The sequence below is a fragment of the Musa acuminata genome, unplaced genomic scaffold (assembly GCF_036884655.1).
Source record: "Musa acuminata AAA Group cultivar baxijiao unplaced genomic scaffold, Cavendish_Baxijiao_AAA HiC_scaffold_1078, whole genome shotgun sequence".
Taxonomy (NCBI): domain Eukaryota; kingdom Viridiplantae; phylum Streptophyta; class Magnoliopsida; order Zingiberales; family Musaceae; genus Musa; species Musa acuminata.
The window spans coordinates 10,001-28,284 of record NW_027021292.1 but is presented as its reverse complement, the minus strand read 5'-3'; the positions used below and the strand labels follow the sequence as shown (position 1 = coordinate 28,284).

Below are 18,284 nucleotides of genomic sequence, written 5' to 3'. Positions count from 1 at the left end.
CAAATATTTTCTTAGAAACACATGAATTCTTCATGCATTAAATGCAAACTTTTCAAAATATACATAAATACTTTTTTTTTTCTCAGGGCTTGCTCATAATATTTTTCAAAATAAGTTATATTTAAATATATATTTTTATAATGAAAGCATAAGTACAATTGATGTCACATATCAAAACATAAAATATTGTAGTGCAAAGATTATCATTCATATAAACATAACACGCGTTATTTGCCAAAAACAGAAGTTATAGTAGTATCAATGTTTATGACCATGTTATATTCTTGTGATATGACTTAGAATCATAGTTAACCTCCGTGATATAAGGTAACACATGTCGCTCAAAAGAAACTATTTGCTCTCATTAGTAGGATCTTGGTCATTAGGTTGACATACATATTAGGATCTTGGTCACAGAGAATAATATATAGATTATTTTTTCTTCCAAACTAAGGATTTCAACATATCTCGTTTTTGTATTTCCATTCAAGATTGATACGATCATATCATTTGAAGCTATTATAATAATTAGATTTTTTTAATATAATCCTGGATTGATATTTTCATATAAATTTTTGATCAGATAACTTCAAAATGCATATAAAATAATAATTAATAGTTTAAAATTTTCTAAATTATCAATATATTAATTTTTTTGTAATGTTTCAAATAATAAAATAACTTTTAAATTATGTAAATCATGTATATTTATAAATATTAATATATAAATTAATATTTTAGAAAATAAATTAGACAAAGTCAAGAGATACTTATCTCCGTTGCATATCCTCTGTATAATATATTCTAATCTATCCATTATGGGTCGTTACTAGGATTAGGGTCTTAGGAGAAATAAACGAGTGGGAGACGAAATTTAAATGGGTTGGGGGGTCGTTTGATGTGAAGGCATGATGTGTCATAAATAAAAATATCACTTTTGCTCATTAAAGTATTATTAACCATATCATTGCATCCCAACCACATCGATCGAGTTCTTAACTCATATGTCTCACCTTCTGTACCCGCGGGTCGTTACGAGGGTTAGGGCTCGAGATGAAGTTGGGTGACATGTGAAATTTAAATGATTTAGAGGGTGTTTAAAGTACTATTAATTACACCATCATATCCTGGCCATATCGGCTGAGGCCCGTAACTTATACGCCTCACCCTTTGTATCCACGGGTCACTATGACGGTTAGGGCCCCAAAAGAAGCTAGGTGGTAGGTGAAGTTTAAATGATTTAGAGGGTGTTTGAAGTACTATTAATTATACTATCGTGTCATGGCCATATCGATCGAGTCCTATAACTCATATGTCTCATCCTTTATATTTACGAGTTGCTACGATGGTTAAGGCTCTAAAGAAAGTCAGATGATCGATGAAATTTAAATGATTTAGAAGATGTTTGAAGTACTTTTAATTATAAGATCACGTCATAGCCACATCAATCTATTGACTACACCATCACGTCCCGGGCACATCAATCTAGTCCCGTAACTGATACGCCTCACCTCTTTACCCGTGGGCCGCTGCGAGTGTTAGGGCTCCGGAGGAGGTCGGGTGGGCGGCCGAAGTTTAAATGATTTAGAGGGCGTTCGGTGAGAGGGTGTGATGTGTCGCAGGGGACAATACCGCCTTAGCTCGTTGAAGTGGGTATTGGCCACACCATCGCGTCCCTGCCGCATCGACCGAGTTCCCTAACTTATGCGTCACCTCCTTACCCACGCGCCGCCTCCGGACCCTCCTCCCACGTCCACCAGCGCCGGTGGAGGTGGACCGGTGGAGGAAGAAGAAGTGACCACGAAGAAGCGGTGTCAGTACTGGCTCCCCAACAAGCGCCGCCTCTGCGCCAACACACCCCTCCCTTTCTCCAGGTAACTATATATGTCAACCTAATTCTAGCCCTTCTCCTTTTCCTTTCTTGTTCGTTTCTCTGTAATATGCTTCTCGTCAGGTTCTGTGGAAATCATGAGACAACCGCTGAAGCTCGACGGATCCCCTGTCCGATCGACCCATCCCAGTTAGTCCAACCCTGATCATCTCACTTCCATTCGTTTACCGAGTTCCCCTTTGGTTGACCCACTGTTTTCCTCCTCTGTGTAGTTCCGTATCGGGGGAGAATCTGAAATCCCACGTCAAAAGATGCCCTTTCAAGAAACAAGCCCAAGTCCTGGAGAGCCAACCATACTACTCCAAGGGAATCAATAGCGGTAGCAGCGGTGACGGGAAAGCCGATGCTGTGGGTTCCGCTGCAAAGAGGAATGCTATTTTTAGGATGTCGGTGCAGGACTTTCATGGTCTCCTTGGGAAGATCAAGTTGATCCATTCATCTATTTCTATGGTCTTGCCACATTCGTATCTTGTCCCTGATGCTTGCAGTAAATGGTTGAATCAGCGGCTGGACAGGTTAATTTCTGAAAGTTTGGATTCTGAGTGAGTGGCAATATATTCAGAGGTTATCAAAATAAGAATAGTTATCCTCTTCTTCTTTTGTTCGTAGCAGGAAATTGCCTTATCAGGAGAAGCATGCCATGCAGCAAGCGTCAATTATTGGGAACATAGAGGCATTCGGAATGCTTCAAAAGCCAAAGGATTTGACAAATCCATTTTGTCAAGAATGTGATGGAAGTGATGATGTTGATGGGGACGAAAGTCGAGTCTCAGCAGTGGTGGAGTTTGGAGCTGGCAGAGGGTATTTGACTCACATGCTCACAGATTGTTATGGGATCAAGAAAGCTTTTCTGGTTGAGCGAAAGTCTTACAAGCTTAAGGTCAAAATCCATAAAAGAAAAAAAAAAGTCTTGATCAATCTACCTCTTGCCCTTTAGAATCTTTGTGCTGCTGGAAGTAAATTTAGAGTATAGTTACCTTTGGAAGTAATCTTAAATATGAAAAGGTAGCATTCTCTGTGGGGATTGTGTAAAGAGAACTGCATAGTTTGAGTTTAGACCACTCTGTGATGGTCATAGTTTCCATTTAATTCAAGACATTATATCTCATCAGTGGCACTTCATATTGTTTGTTGAAACTCAGATTAGGTGTCATCGTTTTTGCATAACAAGTATAGTGAGCCCTGGTTTCCTCTGTATTTAAGGTCAAGCATGAATGATTCTCAAGCATTTGGAAGTTCCAATACCATGAGTGCAAAAGCTCCTGGGAAAAGTTTTCACTCGTGGATTTTAGGACAGTGACAAAGGTGCAATGCTGCAACTAGTGACAAGTTCTAGTAACTACCAGAAGAATCTAACTTCTAAAAACGAGTCTTACGTTCGGGGTTTACATCTGTTTGGACAGCATGCTTACTTGCTTCTTGTACATGTACATTTATAATCACAATAGATATTTCTTAGTGGGACATGGTTAATAGAAGCTCTATCTGAGTTGTTTATGCTTAATTTTGTACTCTGATTAGAAATCGACCTTTTTGGCCTTTGCCTAACATAATTGATATGAGTGATGCCCCTTTTATGGTTCCATGCATGCTTCAATTATTTCAACAGAGTCAATTCGTATTATATGATGTCACAAATGTCAGGAATTGCTATTCTGATTTTTAAAAACTTATTTCATATCAATTTGAGGACTAATTCATAAGTAGTCAAACTAGATTATATATCAGCTACTTCATAATGAGTATGCTATTGATGCATTATTTGTGTTTATGTAGTAGCATATAATGAAGTTTCTTTTACTGTTTAAAATAATTATTAGGCTGACCGAAGTCTGCGACAAAACCAAAGCATAAGTTTAGAGCGTTTGAGAATTGACAGTAAGGTTCCTATCCCTTATTATGTTTGTGGTTTTCCTTCCTACATGCTTTTTTCATTTCATTCCATGAGTAGAATATTTTTATTACAACAAGTAAATTTTATGTTGGTGTTATTAGCTTTAAATAAATTAATTTCTCTCATAAAAATACATAAAACACCCTTTTCACACAAGCAATTGTTTGCATTCGGTTGCAAAGACAAGGGAAATTGTGTTTAGCATTGGTTTGAGAGTAATCAAAGATAACCTTTTTAGAGTTTCCCCAAAATACATATTTGCAATGATAGACCTTAGCAGTCATTCCCTTGAGGATGTACACCTTTCCCAATTTGTCACCTGCATAAGATATGCAGGTACTAGAATTATATACAGTGAATTTACTCTCTTCTTCAATTATAGTCAGGCTTCCTAATTTTCAATATAATAAGCAGCTCCAATGCACAAGATTTTCATCAATATGGGGTCCAAGGAGGATAAATGTAAGCAGTGTCACCCCTACAATCTGAGAGCTTGCAGGATCAATTTATATTATTTGTTTTTTAGGTATTGACCAATGATCTAAAGATCCAGGGTTGGGTATTAAGTTTAGACTCCAAATACAAATTTGTGGAGCTTGATCTGTTTAGGCGGAGTCAGTATTGGGTTGCTTACAACTGTGAACTCTATGGTCCATTCCTTGCCAGAGAATTACCATACTTCAAAACAATACTGCTTAATATAGAAAGCAATGGTTGTCTCTTTTTTGGAATGAATATGTTGGTGGTAAACTGACATGACACTTGCCATGCTGACACTCGCATTACCACGTTTGTCCCTGCAACTTGGCTGTCAGAATTAAGAAAATTTACTGAATAGCACCATTCTCTCACAAATTTGTCTTTGTACCAAGATGGATTTACATATTTGCTTTGAACGGGTCAATTTGAACTGATCTGGTGTTTTCCTATTGATGTTTTCTTGGGGAAGGAAAAGGGAAAAGAATTTTTGCATTCTCGAAACACTGTACATACCATTGCATACTCCATATGTGCCATATAGTGCATTAACTTTGTTTTCGATACATATTCATATATATTTAAAGTATATTCTACGCTCCATTTTGTAATTTTACATACATTACAATAACCAGTATAATAAGTATATAATCTTATTATATAGTCGAAGGGAAGATTTCTTACATTAGTTATGTCCTTTAACATGATCTTATTCCATAAGTATATTATTAACATACAAAAAGTTGATATGTGTTTATGCTATTATTTAGTTCTAAATTTGTTGGTAATATTTCAAATTTAGACCTTGTAATATGTGAGACTTGTTTATATACTTATAAACCTGATCATACTTTTGCCTACATTGCAGTAGCAGATTTGAATTTGGATGAAGTACATTTCTTGAAGGGTCTCGGACACCTAGCCATTGGAAAACATCTCTGTGGACCTGCAACAGGTGAATGCTATATCTGCAGTTGATAGGACAATAACTTAAAAGTGCTGATGATCTTTCAATAAGTTTCATGCATGTAAGTCATTGGTGATTTCACAATAATGTAACTAACTAGACAGTTGCTTTTGAAAATCATATGCAGATCTGACAATTAGGTGCTGTCTCAATCGAGAATATAACCAAAGTAAGGAAACACATTCAACTAGTTCTCATCTGAAAGGCATTGCTCTCGCAACATGTTGTCACCATCTTTGCCAATGGAAACATTATACAAGTAATTCCTCCTCTTGAAAAATGCTCTCTATCTACGCATCACTCTGAATTTTGTGATCTACTTTTCCTCAATCCTAATAAAAATCTATAGGTCATGACTTCAGAAAGGAAAGAAAGTCATCTTAGTTGTTTTCCGCTTTGTTATGAAACGAAAAATATTCTAAAGGACACAAAATCTCACATCAATTGGATTTGATTTTTAGTCCTTTGGATCTTTCTTGTGTAGTTCTTTAGAATTACTATAAATAATTCCTGGCTGGCTAACACCTGATCTTCCATAAATAAACAATACATTGTTAGCTCACATGTCTAGTTGAAGCTTGTGAAAATTCAGGTTTTGCATCTCAATTGGGGAAAAATGAATGCACCCAAATGGTCTAGGCGATATGTCCATGGCATACTGTTGGTAACGAATGTTGCGTTATAGATCATATGAGTAGTGTATCATGTCTGTATCTATTCAATCGCTTCACTGCCATATGGCTTAATCCACATTATAAGAACTTGTTAGAATAATCTAACAGTAGTATGGTTGAGGTAAAAAGAGAAGAATTTGGTCATTGAATTTACATCTCCTTATTGGTGCTACTTTGCTTTTACAGACACAAAGTTTCTTCTTTCTCTGGGAATTACAGAGGAAGAATTCCATGCTATGACGTGGTTTACTAGCTGGGCCGTAGATGCAGATCATAGTTCAGAGCTTTCTGATGTGTCACATCAAGAAACAAATCTTAGCACCATGTAAGTTCACCTACCCTGTCTGACAATTATTGGCAGCTGAGATATGCCTTCTCTTGGCCACGTCTCTTTTTACATGGAAGTGTTAGAAACTCTTCTTTTGGAGTAAAATCATATAGGAAAAAGATTGTGTGAATATTATCTCTTGATTAGTTTCTGCATAAGATTTTTCAGACTCTTCCTTATCCCATCTTTTTCCTGATAAAGAAAAACACATTCTGGTCTTATGTTCGACAAATACAATTCTTTGGCCTCATCTGAATCATGTTTTATCCTTTGTGCTTTTTAGATGTAGTGAGGATAAGCAATCCAACTTGGAGGATAGTGATGTTGAACAAGTCATACGAGGTATGCCAGTGCTCGATAGGGCTCATTTGGGGTTTATATGCAAAGAGATCATCGACATTGGGAGGTTATTGAGTCTGAGAGATCAAGGAATGGACGCACAACTTGTGAAGTATGTCCCATCAAATATTTCACCAGAAAATCATTTGCTGCTTGCTAAATCTAGGTTTGAGTTTCCAACAGTCATATAATGGAGAGTTCTCTGGCGGCTTTAAACCTGAAATCTTCCTAATGACTTGGTCATATTTTACATGTCAGTAGCTTATTTCCTTCGGGAATCTTCAGGACTGGTCTCCTAGCTGGTGCACATCTCTGCTAATATTCGGTTTCTAAGGTCATTGTCATATTATCATTTGTTGTTATACTTCATTTTATTAACATTAACTGTATTTTAACTTTCATCATATATATATATATATATATATATATATATATATATATATATATATATATAAATATTTTATGCAAGTAATTGAATTACATATTAATTTTTTACATTTAAATACTATTAAATGTTTTTCAACCTAGATATAGGTTATCATATTCAATACAACAAAAAATATTGTTTAAATTTATCCATCATTGTTCAAATAAATTTTATCAAATTTTGTATTTTAGATTTTTATATAATAAAAACATTTTTATTAAACGTATAATTTGAATCTGACCAATTGACCGACCGATTCACCTTTGACCCAAGGCTTCACCTAATCGTGTTCCAATTTAATTCTGATAACTATGCATGCCAGTTTTATAGTCGCTATGGCACGCACTCATAAGCCAATATGAATGTCAAACTGGCAGTTGTCTACAGATCAAATTGGTACTGCTGATAGACCTGTAGAAGTATCTCCCTGCACGGCACCACGGCACCAAGCTTGATGCAAGCCAAGAAAGCTCCAGAGAGCTTTCTGTGAAGACTGTAGGCCTCCTCCGGTGGAGGTGTCAACCTGTGCTTCAGCATTGTTGCCCCAAGATTTGAGATGCTTTGGGTTATGTTGCTCGAACGGAAGTCATATCCACCACCTTTCGCAAAGGGCATCCCAACAATAAAGCCGGCTTGGACATGAGCCTCCATCATAACATCCGATTCCTCACCTGTAAGAAAGCCAAGTCTCCGCGACATCTCTATCACTGCATCTCTATCACTATTTGCACATGCGATGACCTGTTAATCAAGAGATAGAATGGAGCACAATGACCGGATGAGAAAGATGAAACGAGATGGACATATTATGTGTACATCTCAACTAAAATCTCAGATGTCTTCAAAGTTCTGACCGAAAAGGCATGGAAACTAAAAAATTAATATAAACCTAGAGTACCATAAGAATTGTGCAAAATCAGCACAAAATAGTAATAAAAAAAAGTCCTAAGTCATACCATTCGTAGATAGTCATCAACAAAATTCTTTGGATACTCACGAGCTGCACCAAAGTCAATGAGATTAATCATTTTGGTAGTCTCATCAAAAAGAAAATTGCCCCAGTTGGGATCCGTCTGCAAAAGATCATCCAATGTTACAAAATATATATATTATTAATGAACTGAATATGTAAAATCATATATCTAGATTCAGTTTAAAAATATTAAAAAAATATATTTATCACATAATCATACTTTCAACCATATAACAATAAGAACAAAACCGTAAATCCCAACTATTTGAGGTCGGCTATATAGATCTTTTGCTGTCATTGAGATTTATAAAAAGTCATATGTCTAGTTAAATTTAAAGTATTTGAATCTTTATTTATAATTTCTATTAAAATCTTTTTAGATCTTTCACTTTTTCTCTTTTTATCACTAATATTAATTTTTTCAACTACAACATTTGGAGATCACTTTAGCACATGTTAATACCATCTTAAACGATTTTATCTCATCTTATCCTCTATCGAAACAATACTTAATTGTTCATGAGTAAAAATATTTCTTTTCCTATCATTCCTAATAACTCTTTATATCCATCATAACATTCTCATCTCAGTAACACAAATTTCTTTACTATCTAACACTTAAATCCATAAAGCATTATCAGTTTCACAATTGTCTTATCAATATTTTATTTTAACCTCAAGGATATTCAATGACCACACAAGACTCTTGACACCCTTCACTATTTTAACTACTCTGTTTTTACTTTATGAATAATATCTTCATCGATCTCTCTATCTTGTTGAATAATTGATTTAAGATACCTAAAGTTTTTACTTAAAGGGAAGTCTTATCCATCCACTCTAAAACCTTTATGTTGTAAGGTTTACCTCTATAGTTTAAGCTTATAATTAATTCTACTTAAGCTCTCATTAACTAAAGATAATATTATCAGTAAATAACATACACCAGAGAGGCCTATCATGTAAGTGATTAGTAAGTTTATCCATTATCAATGTGAAAAGGTAGGAACTTAATGCAAATCCTTGATGTAATCCTATGCTAATAGAAGACTCACTAGACACACTTGCTATAGTTCTAATACTAGTAACTACATTATCATACATATCTTTAATAACATCAATATAATTAATGGATATATCTTTTTTTTCTAAAACCCACAATAATAAATATCTAGGAACCTTATCATAAGTTCTCTAAGTTAATAAAAACTATATGCAAAACTTTCTTTTCTTCCTATACTTTTCTATTAATTGTCTTAATAAATAAATAGTTTATATGATTTATCGTCAATACATACAACCAAATTGATTTTCAAGGATATTTGTTTCATGCCTTATCCTACTTTTGATAGTTCTTTCCTAAAGTTCCAATGGCTTATGATTTTAATTCCTCTATAATTTAAATAATTTTATATGTCACCCTTATTTTTGTAACTTGGTACTAAAAAACTCTTCTCCATTCACTAGGTATCCTTCTGAATCTTATGATTTTATTAAATAAGCTAATTAACCAAGCTACTCCCTTTGTCCTCTAAACTTTTTCAAACCTCAATAGGGATACCATCAGGCCCTACACTCTAAGCTATTCTTATTTTCTTTAATGTGTCTTATACTTCATTAACTCTAATTTTATAAATAAATATATGATTATTAAATCTACCACTATTATTTATTGTTAAATCTAAATCCTGTGTGGAATATTAATTAAATAATTTATAAAAATAATTTTTTTTTATCTCTCCTCATTCTCGTTATCATTAACAAGTATTCTTTGATCTTCATTTTTAATGCGTCTAATATTATCTAAATCCTTATACTTTCTTTCCCTAGCTTTAGCAATTCAACATATATTTTTTTCACTTTCTTTAGTACCTAATTTATTATAAAAATTTTCATAAGCTTTATATCTTACTATACTAATTGCTTGTTTAGCCTCTTTTTTATATTCTTTATAACTTTTGAAATTTTTCTTATTTTTATAGTTTTGCCAATCTTTAAACATGATCTTTTAGTAAAAAATATTTTTTGAACATCCTCGTTTCACCAACTCTCTTTTAAGGTTACACTGCTATATTTAGTTTTACCAAGAATCTTCTTTGTTAAGCTCCTAATCTTATTAGTCATTATAGTCAAAATAATATTAATATTATCCTTATCTAAGTTCTAAGTCACCTCCTTTCCATTTTATTTTTAAAAATATTTACATTATCATCTTTAAAATGCTATCATCTAATCCTAGTAATTTTTTCTATTATATTTTTCTTGTTTCATTTTTTATAGTAAATTTCCCAAGCTACGAGTTCCTAATTAATGACACTCCAGCGCTTCGAATTCCAAGGATAAGGAGAAAGTTCCTAATTGCCAGCTCCGATGAAGGACGACCAAGAACGAGCAAGAACCAAAGCCATTCTGAAGTAAAAGCTATCTAATACCATTAGTCTATGTTGATTCGTCAAACTTTCACCGGGTATAACTTTACAATTCTTACAAATAACTTTATCTACATCTTTAATGATAAAAAGATCTATTTGACTATAGTTATGATCACTCTTATAAGTCATTAAATATTCATTTCTCTTCTTAAGGTGAATATTTATAATTATAAAATTATATGAAGTTTTCAAAATCATACCACCCTATAACCAAAGCCCTCACGCACTCTTTTATATTCACCGTATATTTTTCCAACATGACAATTCAAATCTTCTCAAATTATAAGTTTTTCGACTATAGGCATTCCTTTAATGATATCATCTAAGTTTTTCCAAAATTCTCTTTCGATTTGATCATCCAATCCAACTTAAGGGGCATAAGAACTAATGACATACAAAACATCTTATCCTTTCACAAATTTTAAAATTATAATTCTATCTCTAAATCTTTTTACATCTAAAATATTGTTGTTAAGATCCTTATCAACAACAATTCCTACATCATATCTGTGCTTAACTTTTCTAATATATCAAATTTTAAATCTAGCACTATCAATCTCTCTAGATTTTTTCCTACTGATTGAGTTCCTTGTAAGCAGATAATATTTATTCATTCTTTGATCATAGTGTCTACCAAATTTAATCCTTTCTTTAAAAGTATTCATATATTTTAAGTTGCTAATGTAATCCTCTGTTCTTGGACTAATTTTTTTACCACCATTGGTCCAAAACAATAAGAGAACCTTTGCCTACTTGGCACCACATCCGATTGCCGATGTGATGGATCATTTTCGAACGACTTCCTAGCCCACTGTTCACAATTTGAGACACTTAGGTAGTGAAGGTGCCTCATGCCACTTCCAGGTGACGACCTAGTTCTATACTGAAATCAGTTTCCATATTCATAAGATTTGACATAGATTTACATTGGTGATCAGTAACCTAATGGAATCCTTCACCTTTTTCATTTGGGCTTAGGATTGATATTGGGGGTGTTAATAAGACTTTCAACCATCACACTCCAGAATGAGCAAACCCAACATATCAATTTATTGTACCTCCAGAAACAATTAAGAAAAAATGAATACAAAGATACATCATCGTCAAGGTGCATCATGAAAATAATTAAATTTCTTCAATAAACAATAGTTAAATCAGCCACTAGTGTAGTTTGCAATCCTAACCAACAACAAAAATTTAAGCTCTAAGCAAGACTGAAAACTAAGCATTGAGACATAAAAGACTGCACTGCAGATAAAAGAATTGAAAATTCAAAAAAATGTTTAGTTTGGACAACACACATAAGAAAGATTTGCTTCTCATCCCTTCTCCCATCGCTTCTCAATGAAAACATAGGACAAAATTACACAACTTATGATAAAGAAGGAACAAGGGCCACGATTCATTAAAACTGAAGACAAACACAAATTGCACTTGCCTGCATGAACCGGAAAACAAACAATTCCTTTAGAGTCAGCTCAAGAAATTTTTTCCCCACATAGTCCCGAATTTTTTGACTTAGTAATGCCACCTTATCGATGGCAACTCCTGAGAAAAATAAAAAAAAATGCCTGTAGAATTACTAATTGTATCTTATTTATAAAAAAGAATCAAATCAGTGACACAACAAACAAAAGGTGAGAAATATAGTGCATCATCTCTCACAAAGAAAATCCAATTAAGTTCAATCAACCAACTTGACATTATTGGCAAATTTTTTGGTCTGACTAAACATCCCAGCATGTAGAACATATATGTTCATTCAGCAGCATAGATGATATAGACGTAACCTAAAAGCAATTAGGGATGTCAAGGTAGTAGTATCTAGAGGCATAAAGAAATAAAACTTTGTTAGAAACAATAAATATAAATTTAATTGCTCTTAATTTGATCAGTGATTACATTCTATACAGAGCTCAACGTTGGAAAAAGATCTATGAATCTAAACCTTATTGGTTGGGATATTAGGGTTTGTGAATGTTTTACTGTATATATATTTATCTAATTCGGTGAAATATACTCTTTTGGATGCATTCTTTGCTTGATCTACTTAATAGGAAAAGTACCATGTGCTTCAAAAGATCATCTAAAAGAAGAAAATATACTAAACAAAAGATTATCTAACAATATTGTTGGAGAAGCAACAAAGGTATTGCTTACCCTAATAGAATGATACTCCAAATTATGGATGCACATCAAAACATCTACGTTGAAATTCCCAAATGTGTAATACAAACCATGACAAGTTGAAAATTTAAAAGCGGTGAAAACCTTAAAACAGCTATTTTATCCTTCTTAAAGTATCATTAGAATGTGGAACTAGATTTACACATCTTTCCATCATGATTTAAGCTCTCTACCAATAAAGTGAAAGTGTAAGTTCCCCTCAACTTATACCGCAGCAAAACTCTGACAAAAAGTGAGAACTGAATTCTAATGGCTTATGATGTGTCATAATAAAAATAACGTATTTACCTGTAATAAGCTCGGTTGTCAAAACCTTTTTACTCGAGATTTCATCAATAACCATAGGAACATAGAACCCTTCTGAATCAGATAGGAAATCACGGAATCGCTTTTGACTTGCAGCTTCCAACTCATAATCACATTCCCTAGACAGTTCCTCCTTAGCCACCTTTATAAGAATTGAAGAAAATTACCAATCAGAATATCTGATTGTATATAGCATACTCAAGTTTCCAAACTTAGTTCGGAAATTTATTGGTTCATAACACTTTAAGATGTGGCCTTGGGCTGTGATAAAGCATATCATGGGTGGATATAAGAAACTGTAAAACTAAATTGATCTTGAACACTAATCTGCAAGAAAAAATACCTAGCCAATTTGGATGATGTTTATCACTAGACTCATGAACTATAAGAGTTAAAACCTGATTAATGAATCAAAGTAACCGTATAATCAAAGTTATTGTAATTCATTTACTCAACTCTCAGTAGACAATCTGAAAGATGACCTTGTATGCAATTACTATATTCCAAAACAACCAACAAAATTTTCATGCAAGGAAAAATAAGATACTGCAGCACAAAACTATTTGGTCAAATTTCAAGTTAATTACTCAGAACTAGCAAATGAGAACTATTCAATTGATTAAAATATGAGGAACTATGGTAAAGAAAGCAATAATATATTCATACATCACAACCACATAAAGCAGCAACATACACTAAATGGAACTTCAAAAACAGAGTTATCAAAATTCAATCAGATGACAACACGAGAAATTGAAGAAAGGAGAGAATAAAAAAGTGTAAATGATTATCATAAAAAAGAAAAAGAGCAATCCCACATTTCAAATTGACATGATAATGTCAATTATGGAGTGCATCATGAAATTGAAGAGCAGGATACAAATAACCTTGTAATGTCAAAAAGTGCGAGTCATCTGCCTCTTAATAAATGAGAAGACATGTAGAGATGTTGCATTGAATTCTAGTCTCAAGAATTGACTTGGAAATATATAATTATTAACTTAACTGTTATAAGGATAAAGTTACTAGTACTGAAAGCAATCAGTTTTATGAGTTTAATCACTAATACGCAAAAGTTCAATTAACAAAGACAAGTCAAGGACATCATGAATATATAGGTTCACCTTTATAGCATTATCAAGAAAAAGTCCTTTAGGAATGAGATTTGTGTAGTCTAAAATTAGCCTGACATTCTCGATGTCACTTTCTATGCTATCTGCAACACCAGGGTACTGTATTTTCATTGCAACCTTGAGACCACTCTTCATAACTGCTCGATGGACCTGAAGAAGGCATGTATAAGAATATTTGAATATAAATGACTCAATGAGAAATCAACATGAACAAATCAGAGGTGAACAAGCTAGCGCTTTGCTGAAGAATTTTCTTCTATGGCATCCAAGCACATAATATCTAAAAATTCAGGAGGATTAGGATATGACGAATCTAGATCGAGACAACCTGCCCTATGCTTGCTGCCGCAAGTGGTTCATAATCAAAGCTCCTCAGTTTGGATGACCAATCAAGACCCAGTTCAGCATCCAAAACATCATTCAATTGTTTCCTTGGCATCACATCAGCTCCTTGACGAACAATATCCAAAGCTGCCAATATCTGCATCAGGGAAAGAGGCAAGACACGCATCAAAAGCCATGGTAGTTGCTCATGTTTATGCATACTTTTCATCAGATACTAATGATTTAACCAACAAGATTCAGAAACAAGTTTTGGAATCAACAAGATGGTTGTATTAACTTATAAAATTTTCAGATAATTAATTAAGCGTGATAAATTATACCATTACAGTCAAATTTAATGGACTGGACCACTATGAAGTGTTTAGCAATACACACTCATTGATATGTAATCAGTTAGCTCCACACCCTTCTCAAACTATGGTGAAAGCTGAAAGCAACAAAGACAGTACATTAATAAATCCAGGAAAAAGTAGTACCGGTGCTGGCACAAGGGATTCATCCTGAATGCTCAACATCTGGCCCAATTTAAGTGCAGCCCCTCGCATTCTACACAGTGCAAGTGCCAAACGTTCAGCATTTTTCTCAGATAAAAAAGGTGAAAGGGCAGACTGCTTCCCTTCTATTTTGGGCATACCAAAGACAATCCTCTTTGCAGATTCTTGGATTGTACCCCATGCAAGCCCAGCTCCCAGACCAGCAAACCTACATGATTATATGCAAATGTCTACATAAATGACTCCAAGAAATTTGACAAACAAGTTCAATACAAGCATGCTTATACTGAATGGAAAGTTATGCATAATTTGTTTACTGTCATTCGTATCTGTCAGAATTTTAAACTGCTTAGTAAGTAAGTGGAGGCAGACATGTTAATCAAAAGCACAAAAAGGAATTTTGCAATGATATTAAAAGGACGAGATTTTCAAAAGAAGGCCACGAAATATGTAAGAATCACTATTATTTTTGGTTCGTTTAACTTTACCTTTGTATTCGTGCCTCTAGAAAAGTTCAATTTTCTAGAATCAACAAGGATAACGCTAGTGTAAAAGCAATCAGATCCGTCAATAATAACCTACCCTAGAGCCCTGCTAATGGGAGTGGACGGGACTCTTCTCTCGCGAGGTCGCCGCCTCTTTAGTGGAACGTCTCCTCCAGCGCTGCCCACAAGATTCATCTCCGGCAGGCTAGACCGGATCGGATCTTTCATGCTACCGTTCTCGCGAAGAACACCAAGTTCCATGGTGGCACCGTCCTCCAATTCCTGCGATCGGCAATTGTTCTCCGCGGTCATCATCGCAGATGCAGCTATGGGGACCTCCTGGACGTCTACCAGCCTGGATCGTGATTTGGTCTGGGACTGGGGCGAGGGCTTCTCCAAGATGGAGGGATCGGCTGATCCCCCCCGGAAAGCAGTGACCTCGGGCTCGTAATCGTTCGAGAAGTAGATGACGGAGGACTCCCTGGTGGAGTGTGAAGCGGACATCTGACGGGGCGTCCCTCTCGTTAGCCCGGCAAGATCCGTGGCAGACACGAGGGCGGCCTTGAGGGTTTGAGAGACGAGGGCCTCCAGATCGCCCGCCCTGGCAGCTTCGAGGTTGGGAGATCGCTTGGCAGCCTCTAGGGCGACGAGAGAGACTCCGCGGAAGAGGCGGCGGAGGTCCTGTAGCAGCGGCGGCGGACGACGAGCCATAAAGGGGGAGGAACTCCACCAAGTTACGTGCAATAGCACGCGAATCAGGGCTTTGTTGTTATTAAATCAGAAGGAAGCCGACGGCGACTGTAGAATGGTAATGCCTTCCGAACCCAAGCACGTAAAGGCGCCGATGCCGGAGTCCTCGCGGGCACCAACCAAGGCTACCATGTGGCCATCCGGTCGACCACACGAGAGGCACCAGCGTGACGCGGAGCGTGGCTTGGTCAGATCACGACTTTACAACTCACCGATGGTGGGAAGCGGGGTGCTGATTCTGGACGTACGCCCTTCCCATCAATCGGATATTGTATCGAAGGAACAATTGATCGCTGCTAATAAATGACATTTGTGTCAATTGCCTTTCTAATACCACGTCTACGTTATAAAAAACTAAGACAAATGACTTTAAAATTTGAACTTTAAGGATCCATTATATTGTGTATGATAGAGTTTATCCTGAAAATCGTTATGCTTTGTTATAATGAGTTATATATTCAGCCCTCGAAGTCATTTGGGTTTTCTTAAAAAAAAAAAGATTATCTACCAACTATTACAAGAGTTGTAAGAGGTGGAATAACACAGAATTTTAAATTAAAATTCTAATTTAAAAGATGTAAGAGTTGTTAAATTAAAAAAGTACATTATGCTTTGTTATAAGAGTTGTAAAATTAAAAAAAGTACATTATAACACAGAATTTTAATTCATCCTTCACGGTCAAATATTTTAAATAATGCCCATGAAATGACATTATAACAGACCCATTAAGTCAGTTGATCCATTAAAATGGTTGATTAACATATACAAATTTAACTTATCCAAAAATTACCCATGTCAATTGCTATTGGATACTTTGAAAAAAGGAAAAAGGGAAAGAAGACAAAGCATAACATCACATACTTGATCCCTCAAAGGACAAAAAAAGAAAAAGAGAAACCACTTGGGTTTATTAAGATGCAAGCCAACAGTAATCATCAACTAACAACGAGAATAAGGTCCAATATAATTCACTGAAACCAGAATTTTAAATTAGAAACAGGAAAATTCAAATGTTTATTGGAAAAAAATTAAGATCGCAGGGGCTTTAAATGTTGAAAAATAAATCATCCTAAATTTAATATAAATTTTCATCATATTGAAGAGAGAAACACTAAAGTAGTGATTCAACTGCAAAAGAAACTACATCTAACTGCTTCTGCATAAACCGAATTAGCCAAAACTAAGAATCTGCACCAATTTCTCCTAAAAATATTTCATGATTCTTTTTAATGCTATCTGCACCAATATCACAAACTTACATACAGGAAAGACAAGATCACAAGCACAATATAGTAAAAAATAAAGCATGAAGAATTCAGAGAGCAATCCCAAGAAAGACAGACAAAACCACAAACTCCAATCAAAGAAATCCAAAGGTTTGGAGAGATCAATGTATAAATACAACTCAACACATGTCAAAACAGCTCCAATATCTCCTCCAAGCAGTACACAATTAAAAGAGAAAAATACAATAACTACAAATAGATGATCTAAACATCAAGACAAATTCCCAGTTTTAAGAATTCAGAAAGCACTCTCAAGAAGACCGAAAAAATCTGGGATGAACAAGGCAACAATGAAGGGATCGGTGGCTAGTGGTTGGAGAACGGAAAGCCCAGTAAGATAGCCATGGGTGAGGCAAAAATAAAACAACAAAAAATATACGATCTCTCGATGCGATTGCCCAGTTTTATGATTTCAGGGAGCAATATCAAGAAGAACAAAAATGATCATGGATTCCAATGCAATAAACCACAAAAGCGGGATGGAAATCAAATATTTGCCCCTTGACGAAGAAAAGAAGATGAACAGACAACTCGGTGAGGGCCAGATTGAGGAGTGGAGGTGGGGGAGGAGGACAATGGGGTGGGAAAAGAGAAGAAAACTCCAATTAAACCATCAGTGCAAGCGTCCAATATCAAGAATCCAAAGAGCCATTTCAAGAAAGACACGAAAGATCACAAAGAATAATGTAGTAAACCCTAAACGAGGGATAGAGATCAAAGATTTACCATGAGTTCGAGGGACAAAAGAGAGACGAGCGAAATGAAGTTGAGAGAACTTGCGGACATTGCAGAGGAGGCGAGACAAGATCGCTGTTGGGAGGAGGAAGGAGACGGGGGGAGGGAACTATGGAGAGCACCAAAGACAGGAGATCGAGGATTTATCACATTAACATAG

At 35.2% G+C, this 18,284-nt stretch overlaps 2 protein-coding genes across 6 annotated transcripts; one reads left to right on the top strand and one right to left on the bottom strand.

The window, feature by feature from the left end:
* The first annotated feature begins 1,500 nt into the window (after window positions 1–1,500).
* LOC103983726 (tRNA:m(4)X modification enzyme TRM13) lies at window positions 1,501–6,948 on the top strand. 5 transcript variants are annotated; one of them, XM_009401000.3, is made up of 9 exons: window positions 1,503–1,874; window positions 1,955–2,020; window positions 2,104–2,406; window positions 2,504–2,771; window positions 3,712–3,769; window positions 5,131–5,217; window positions 5,357–5,488; window positions 6,090–6,228; window positions 6,515–6,948. In XM_009401000.3, the coding sequence occupies exons 1-9, from the start codon at window positions 1,705–1,707 to the stop codon at window positions 6,759–6,761; spliced, it is 1,470 nt and encodes a 489-aa protein (XP_009399275.2). In that variant the 5' UTR covers window positions 1,503–1,704; the 3' UTR covers window positions 6,762–6,948. The 5 variants fall into 5 exon arrangements, with proteins under 5 accessions (XP_065033930.1, XP_065033929.1, XP_009399276.2 ...); XM_065177857.1 differs by lacking the exon at window positions 1,955–2,020 and having other exon boundaries at window positions 1,502–1,874; XM_009401001.3 differs by lacking the exon at window positions 5,357–5,488 and having other exon boundaries at window positions 1,502–1,874.
* Window positions 6,949–7,272: 324 nt separating this feature from the next.
* On the bottom strand, window positions 7,273–16,352 carry LOC135666288 (protein ABC transporter 1, mitochondrial-like). Its single transcript, XM_065177860.1, has 8 exons — window positions 15,450–16,352; window positions 14,850–15,075; window positions 14,357–14,509; window positions 14,020–14,178; window positions 12,878–13,037; window positions 11,841–11,950; window positions 7,954–8,070; window positions 7,273–7,738 (listed from the first exon to the last, which is right to left on the bottom strand). The coding sequence occupies exons 1-8, from the start codon at window positions 16,061–16,063 to the stop codon at window positions 7,379–7,381; spliced, it is 1,899 nt and encodes a 632-aa protein (XP_065033932.1). The 5' UTR covers window positions 16,064–16,352; the 3' UTR covers window positions 7,273–7,378.
* Between the last annotated feature and the right edge of the window lie 1,932 nt (window positions 16,353–18,284).

Bases quoted from the DNA above. Each gene is read 5' to 3' on its own strand.
- LOC135666288 (XM_065177860.1), bottom strand. From the start codon at position 16,063: ATGGCTCGTCGTCCGCCGCCGCTGCTACAGGACCTCCGCCGCCTCTTC. The intron at 11,951-12,877 runs GTAAATACGTTA...TATTTTTCTCAG, and splicing joins GACAACCGAGCTTATTACAG to GAGTTGCCATCGATAAGGTG. The intron at 8,071-11,840 runs GCAAGTGCAATT...GATCTTTTGCAG, and splicing joins TTGTTTTCCGGTTCATGCAG to ACGGATCCCAACTGGGGCAA.
- LOC103983726 (XM_009401000.3), top strand. From the start codon at position 1,705: ATGCGTCACCTCCTTACCCACGCGCCGCCTCCGGACCCTCCTCCCACG. The intron at 2,407-2,503 runs GTTAATTTCTGA...TGTTCGTAGCAG, and splicing joins TTGAATCAGCGGCTGGACAG to GAAATTGCCTTATCAGGAGA. The intron at 6,229-6,514 runs GTAAGTTCACCT...TGTGCTTTTTAG, and splicing joins GAAACAAATCTTAGCACCAT to ATGTAGTGAGGATAAGCAAT.